This window comes from Trypanosoma grayi, assembly GCF_000691245.1.
Source record: "Trypanosoma grayi strain ANR4 Tgr_352_V1, whole genome shotgun sequence".
Taxonomy (NCBI): domain Eukaryota; phylum Euglenozoa; class Kinetoplastea; order Trypanosomatida; family Trypanosomatidae; genus Trypanosoma; species Trypanosoma grayi.
In genome coordinates, this window is record NW_008825971.1 from 551 (window position 1) to 7,400 (window position 6,850).

Sequence of the window (6,850 nt, forward strand, 5' to 3'; positions counted from 1 at the left end):
CAGCGCCCTCTTCTGAGTTGCGTCGCCACTCCAAAACTTCTTGAGTAGCTCAAGCACCTCCCTGCTGCTGCTCTCCTTCGGCAGCGTCCGCAACACGGGTGGTGGGCGTCGTACCGGCAAGTAGGCAGGCGGGCGCTGCGCCTCCGACTGCCACTCTCTCAGGCGCCGCCCTGACGACGCGCGCTGGCGCCCATAAAAGAGACGCGCGTGCGGCTGCAGTGTCGTCACTGGCGCCGCGCTCGTGGGCGAGAGGTGGTGCGGGACAAGTGCCTGTGCCTTTGGAAGGGCGCGCCCCGATGACACGTTGATGCTCGACAGACTCGCCTCACCCGCGCCGGGTGCTGACGCCGCACCAGCAGCAGCGTCCTCCGTCTCGAGCTCACGCATCTCCTCCTCCAGGAATGTGCGGGAGAAGCAGAAGTACTTTCGCACCACAGCCTCCCAAAAGCGCTGCCTTGTCTCCTCGTCCGTAACGTGCTTCGCGAATATCTTTGCCAGGATCGGAACTTGGCGAAGGATGTCGCTTTCCAGCTGCTCCGTTATGGGACGGAGCTTGAAGGTCACGGGGTCGACAAGCGAGCCAATGGCGTCGAAGACCACGACGACACCGCGCGGGAACTCCTCCTTGATGATGGAATTCAGTGCGGCCTCGTCCAAGATACCCAGGTCCACGGCGGTGTGGCAGATTGTGGACGCCACCCACTGATCGTTATCCCCCTTCGTGTTGTAAACGTTCTGCACCGCGTCGATGAACTGCTCCCGCTCGCGGGGCTCGACAAAACGCATCAGGATGGTCTTTGAGCCAACAACAATCTTCGCTGACCCTTGATCACGCCGCGAGCGCAGCAGTTGACTGATCTCCGAGCATGCAAAAACGGCCGCAGCTTCGCCCCCCTCCTCGTCTAGAGGAGTGCACGATACCACAGAACCGCGCACCTCCACACGGCACCGCACACCACTGCACACCACCTCCATCTTTTTTTGTTTTCGTTGTTTCAGGATGGACAACAACATGAGGGCGAGTGCGAAAGGGAGAGAGAGAGAAAGTGAGAGTGAAAGAAAGCAGCTAAGCAAGAATAAAAGCAAAAGAACAACACACACAAAACGAAGAAGTGGAGTTTGCACAGAGAGCCCGGTTCAGAAGCGCATCCAGCCTCCCCCTTGCACAGGAACAGCAGTTTTTCTTCGGCTTCTCCTTGCCTTACGTCCCCTGGAGGGTGGATGAGTGTGTGAGTTGATACGTACATCTTGCCAATGGCTACGCCGCCACATGAGTACCCTACATTGTCACTTGCATGTCCTTGATATCTCTCACGCCATGCTGCACGAGTATTCTTTGAACAGCAGCCTTGTCACGGGCATCTATCATCAGAGAATCTGGGAGGTATATCGTCTCAGTGGTATCGTCGGTGTGAACCACTCCTACAGACCGGCGGGGTAGGCCCGTCTTATACTCGTCTGTGGCGGGAATCACCCAGCACCGCTGCACTGACGCAACGAAGCGCTCGTCACTCTCGACAGCTGGTGATATATCCGTGTAGTACGCCACAAAGTCCTCCAGCGTCACCGTCGTGGTATTGTTCATACCAGGCCAGCAGTTGATAAAGTCAAAGATGGCCTCCTCGCAGCTCATGGCGCCTTCCTCCACATCAGGGTGTCGGGGCGCATTATACTTGAAGAGGTTCAGCATGTCCACGTAATCAACAGAGCCGCCGCCCTCAATGGTCAGCATCTGGAAGGCCCTCACGACCGCCTCAATACGGTTCGGTGGCATGTCCCCGCGCAACTCACGGAGGAAGGCCTGGGCGATTATGAGGCCGTTTCCGTCGCGGTCAAATCTCTTGAAAATAGCATCCATCTCTACTGGCTGAATCGCAACCCCCATGAGACGCACACCATAGTGTACCTGTTGACGGTTGATTGGTGTGACACGCTGCTCGTTGCATGCGGTTCCCATCGCCTTCGCCAGGACCCGGAAGCCCAGCCGCCCGCCAATGCGCAGCGCCCCCTCGCGAATACGCGCCATGACGATATCCAATCCCATGCCGCAGCTCATGGACATCAGCATGGCATCGGAGCGGTCGGAGCGGCTCCTCAGTGTCGCCACCGCTGCTGCCGCCGCCGCCGCCGATGAGTTTGTCTGCGCCATGCGCGTTGGGGCGCCAATCAAAAAGAGATTTTCGGGGTGCGATGTCACCGCGCCAAGGGACCTGGAGTAGTTTTCGCCGCCAAAGGAGCAGCTCACTTCAAACTCGTAACCAAAAGAAGTCTTTTGCGTCGTTGTGGCGCACCGGATTGGGCGATTTGTGGGGGCGTGGAAGAGGACGACTTCATCACCAACACGCACAGGGCCACCATCGCGGATGTCCTCGCGTTTCTCGCCTGGTCTTGCAATAACGAAAGTGTTGTCCTTGCATGCGTTCAGTGCGGCGGTCAGCGGCTGGCTTCCCGAGTGGCCAATGTCTTTAACCCCGGAATGCAGATAATAAAAGCCGTCGGGATGGGCATCCTCGTTGGCGATGCGCACGCGCTGTCCGTAGTGTAACGTATTGTCCTCCTTTAGCTGCTGTGTGTAGGCAATGTTGTTCTCGTCCTTTGCCCTTTGAATCACCCATGTTGACCGTATTTGAGGTTGACTCGTGTCCACTGCCGTCACGAGGCACTGGCTCGGCTTTGGCGAAAGCTTCGGCGCTGTGTCGAGGGCCAACGCAGCGCCGGTGGCGACGCTCACCAGCTGCAGTGGCTGGCCAAGCACAACCACGTCCTTCAACTCGCTTACGCGTGTAGTTTCGCTCAGGTGTGAGGCCTCACGCTCGCGGGTTCCCTGGTAGCCGTTCGTGGCGCACTTGCTCTGGTAGAGCATCACCTTGTCCTCGCGCACCCGCATTTCCTCGTACCAGTTGCCCACGAGCACCCCTGGGGAGTACTTCATCGGGTTCCTCATGCCGTACATCCTTGCGTGCAGACACCGTCGGCCAACTAAGCGGCGCCGGAAGGAAACGAAAAGCCAAGAGCAGCACCAAAGCAGAATTTTTTTTTTAAAAAAGTTATATAGATAAACAATAGCACTACAAACGGTGGATTGTCAACAACAGATAGACAAAAGCAGCAACAACGACACAATAACGTACTTGCGGCTTGTTTTTTGTTGTTGTTGTTGTGTTTGTGTGTGCTTCTCTTTCTTTTGCCACGAGGGGCATGATAATAATAAAAACACACACACAGCCGTCGCTGTGAAAGCGGCCAGTGTGCCGGCAAAGAGACGCGCCCCCTCATCTCAGCTTGCCGCAGTCGACAATAGCCACACGCTCCGAGGGGAAGCCGGTGGGGTCCAGCGGCAGACGCTCTATTGCCTCAACGACGTCAAGCCCCTTCACAACACGTCCAAAGCAAATGCAGGTGCCATTCAGGTGCGGCGCCTCCTTCGCCGTGAGGATGAAGAACTGAGAGCCGTTCAGGTGGGGGGCGCTGACGGCTGTGCCGACGAGACCACGCTGGTCGAACACCGACGCACTCACCTCCTCCGGCGCGTCAAAGGTCTCTCCGTAGATGGACAGCTGCCCCGTCCCTCTGCCACTGACGATGTCGCCTCCCTGTATCAAGTACCCGCGCTGCACACGGTGGAAGGTGGACTTCTTGTACGTGAGCTGCGGGAGGAACTGGTCCCCAAACGACATGTCGCCTAGGCCGGTTGTGCTGGGTACACGGGGAAGAACATTCTCGCCGGTGCAGAGCTTCAGAAAGTTCTCCGAGGCCACAGGGCACTTGCTGAAGAGCTCGTACTCAATCCGCTTTGGGGAATGCGACCCAATGGCAACGTCCATGAAGACACGCCCGGCCGACGCCAAGCGCACCCGGCTCCAATGAATCATCGCCCCTAGTCTAAAGCAGTACGCAGAGGCCGAAATAATTTGAAAATGCGTGGGAATTTTTTTTTTTGGAGAAAGGGAAAAGAAAAAGTAAGACTTCAGGTGGAAGCGGGCCGGAACCACAGAAACACACACACACACACACACTTTCGCACTCTCTCTCTCTCTCGCACAGGGATGTGCACAAAGCAACGTGGGTGTCACTCGCATAGTACATTATGTTTTCTCATATATTTTTTTTTTGTTCTGGCGCCGCCAACAGCAGGCCCCTCTCCCCCGCTGGCACCACGGTCTTCAAACTCCCACCTTCTATGCGACACGCCTTAATGGTGTCTCGTCTATGGTTTGCTCTTTGCTGGTGTTCTATGAAGCCTCAACAGCCGCTCTACGAAGCTCATCAAAAGTCATCTGTCCATTTACAAGCCCGTCCGTAACGTGCTCATCCGCCAGATGCCATGACCACCCGGGTTCCCTCGCCACCTCCCTCCAGTTATCCCACTCGTAGTATGTCCCGCACACGAGGGCGTTCTCGGGTGACAACGTCTTCAGCCTCGCGGGTCGCAGCCGCGCAAGTTCATCTATTGTGTGTGCGTAGAGTGGCGCAGCGCTCCCATTGAGGCACCAGCCGATCAGGTGATTCTTGTGAACCACCATTGGCAACCGCACCGGAGTGCTACCCGCCACCCGAAACGGGAGAGACCGCAGGTGCCGTATAACGCGGTCCTCCCTCGGGCCGCCCGCCGCAGAGCCACGCGGTAGGCACTCGCACACACCCAAACGCGGACTGACCACGAGCCCNCCTCGGGCCGCCCGCCGCAGAGCCACGCGGTAGGCACTCGCACACACCCAAACGCGGACTGACCACGAGCCCCAGCACACTTCCCCGGCGGTGTAGAAGCCAAACCGCACGCTGAACGCCACTGGACGACTGTGAAAGAAGAAGATTTGGAAGGGGTCCTCGCGTACCCAATGATATCCCACTGGTCTTCGCGGTATTCAGTAGACCACTATTGGCGCAGGCCTTGTGCAAGTGGGCGAACTGCACAACAGCATGGTACGCCCACGGCATCCCGGTGTTTGACATGGACCGTGCCCTTCCTCCTTCCCCCACCTTACCACCTGTCTTGCCACTAGGAGAAAATGAAGTCCGAAACACAAAGGGGAGGAATAAAGAGAGTAACAAAGAGAGGGAGATAGAGAGAGCGAACTTATCGCACCCATCAAAAGAAAAGCGGAGGAAAAGCAACCCTGAGTGATATTTTCGTTGCAGCTGGCACTACCCGCCAGCATTCGCCAGATTAGCCTCAACGATTGCCACCAAACGGGTTCAACGAGGCGAAAACATCCTTTTGCCCCTCGTTTGATTGTTGCTCTGCCTCCATCTTTACCGGCGGAGGTGTTGCAGGCGTCAACCACGGATCCGTGGGTGGCGCTTGAAAGAAATTCACATTATTTAGATCCGCTGGTGTTGTGCCATACGCTAACGGCTTCGGACCAGGAGCAGCTGCTGTTTTGCTCAGCAACACGATTGGTGGTGCTGGGGCACCCGTAGGGAAATTATATTGTGGCTGCTGTTGCGGTGGCTGAACCAGCACCGGCTGCTGCTGCTGAGGATAATATGCATAAGGAGGAAAGTTATGCCCACCTTCATTCATCCCAGCATAATACTGCATTTCAGGCTGATGTGGCATCGTTGCTGGATACTGCGCCTGCATGTTAGAGAACCCTTGGGGGGGCGGGTACGGTACCTGCACTCCAGCAGGGCCTGGACAACCGTAGGGAGTCTGACTTGCGCGCGGATCCGCGAGTGGAACAGAAGAAAACAAGTCTACGAGCGTACTTTGAGGAGTGGCAGCTGAAGCAGTGGTAGTACTCGGAGAGGGAGCAGCAGTCGTTGCAGCGGGGGGCGCAGCTGTAAAAAAATCATCAAACACATCATCATCATCATTATTCTTCTGCGCAGCAGGATCCGCAACAGTAGCGGTGGTCTGCGGCGCCTGGGAACCTGACTGGCCAAACCAGTCAGACGGCGGCTTCTGCGCGGGGGGCACACTCTTCCAGTTCGAAGGCTGCTGCTGTTGTGGTGGTGGTTGTGGCTGTGACTGCGGTGGTGATGGTGGTTGCTGTTGTGGTGGTGGTGGTTGCTGTTGCTGTTGCTGGGTGCGGTTTGTTGGTGGCAGAGACGTGAGCCGTGGCTGGGCCGGCTCGTTCTTGATGGCCCTCTGCACGTCCCTGCGAAGCTGATCAACTTTCTCTCGGTCAGCGTACCTCATATTGTCAAAGACAGCCACGATAAATTCCTTAATGATGATATCGTTGCCGTGGGTGGGCAAGCTCCTATTGTAATTGGGCAGCCACGCCTTGGCTGCGCTGTCATTGCCGCCTACCTGGAGGCCAGTGACCTCGTCGTCCGAGAACTCCGTCATGGAGATACCCTTCACCTTGTGTTGGAGCGAGCGGTGCAGCGCAGCACACGTCGAGCAGACAAAGATGTGAAAGTTCGTCACGGCATAGAGCGGCCCCCGAATGCCGCAATCAAAGCAGAAGCGGTTTTCACCCTTCTGCGACAACTGGCGCACCTCATCTCTGTTTCGTTCCACCTTCCGTGTGCGCAAGTTCATCGTTTGCGTGGACTAAACGGTATCCCTGCGAGCGCGATGTGCGGTAGGGCGAGGGAAGCCCCCGAAACACACGCACACACAGACACAAAAAATGCGAGGAGGGGGAGGAGGGATATTTCACTCCAACACACAAGCGATGGTAAGCATCAGGAAACGAAGATTCGGGATTGGGCAATATCACACCCCGGAACACGCACGAAGCAAAAATCATAGAAAGCATGACTATTTGACGGTGATATAAATATCGGTGTGTGGAGATATATATATATATATATATCCCCTGTATACCTCTTGGCGCCAGCACACAACCACAACGTACTTCCAAAGTGGTCCACATACATACACACACACACACACACA

The 6,850-nt window shown here is 56.5% G+C and overlaps 6 protein-coding genes across 6 annotated transcripts in view; all 6 read right to left on the reverse strand.

Annotated features, from left to right (window-relative positions):
• Nucleotides 1–1,279: 1,279 nt before the first annotated feature.
• On the reverse strand, nucleotides 1,280–2,953 carry DQ04_03521010 (EF hand family protein; the record flags this gene model as incomplete). The annotated part of the gene is made up of 1 exon (XM_009312888.1): nucleotides 1,280–2,953. The coding sequence occupies one exon, from the start codon at nucleotides 2,951–2,953 to the stop codon at nucleotides 1,280–1,282; it is 1,674 nt and encodes a 557-aa protein (XP_009311163.1).
• Nucleotides 2,954–3,272: 319 nt separating this feature from the next.
• DQ04_03521020 (putative cyclophilin-like protein) lies at nucleotides 3,273–3,872 on the reverse strand (the record flags this gene model as incomplete). Its single annotated transcript, XM_009312889.1, has 1 exon — nucleotides 3,273–3,872. One exon carries the CDS (start codon nucleotides 3,870–3,872, stop codon nucleotides 3,273–3,275), a length of 600 nt encoding a protein of 199 aa, XP_009311164.1.
• Nucleotides 3,873–4,232: 360 nt separating this feature from the next.
• Nucleotides 4,233–4,523, reverse strand: DQ04_03521030 (hypothetical protein; the record flags this gene model as incomplete). The annotated part of the gene is made up of 1 exon (XM_009312890.1): nucleotides 4,233–4,523. The coding sequence occupies one exon, from the start codon at nucleotides 4,521–4,523 to the stop codon at nucleotides 4,233–4,235; it is 291 nt and encodes a 96-aa protein (XP_009311165.1).
• A 19-nt stretch (nucleotides 4,524–4,542) lies between these two features.
• Nucleotides 4,543–4,953, reverse strand: DQ04_03521040 (hypothetical protein; the record flags this gene model as incomplete). The annotated part of the gene is made up of 1 exon (XM_009312891.1): nucleotides 4,543–4,953. The coding sequence occupies one exon, from the start codon at nucleotides 4,951–4,953 to the stop codon at nucleotides 4,543–4,545; it is 411 nt and encodes a 136-aa protein (XP_009311166.1).
• A 220-nt stretch (nucleotides 4,954–5,173) lies between these two features.
• Nucleotides 5,174–6,490, reverse strand: DQ04_03521050 (ADP-ribosylation factor GTPase activating protein; the record flags this gene model as incomplete). The annotated part of the gene is made up of 1 exon (XM_009312892.1): nucleotides 5,174–6,490. The coding sequence occupies one exon, from the start codon at nucleotides 6,488–6,490 to the stop codon at nucleotides 5,174–5,176; it is 1,317 nt and encodes a 438-aa protein (XP_009311167.1).
• A 146-nt stretch (nucleotides 6,491–6,636) lies between these two features.
• The window catches only part of DQ04_03521060 (putative membrane-bound acid phosphatase 2), a gene marked incomplete at both ends in the record, with an annotated part of 1,635 nt that continues 1,421 nt past the window's right edge, over nucleotides 6,637–6,850 (reverse strand). Inside the window, one exon of the mRNA XM_009312893.1 lies at nucleotides 6,637–6,850. This exon is cut by the window's right edge and continues 1,421 nt beyond it. Coding sequence (XP_009311168.1) covers nucleotides 6,637–6,850 — 214 coding nt within the window.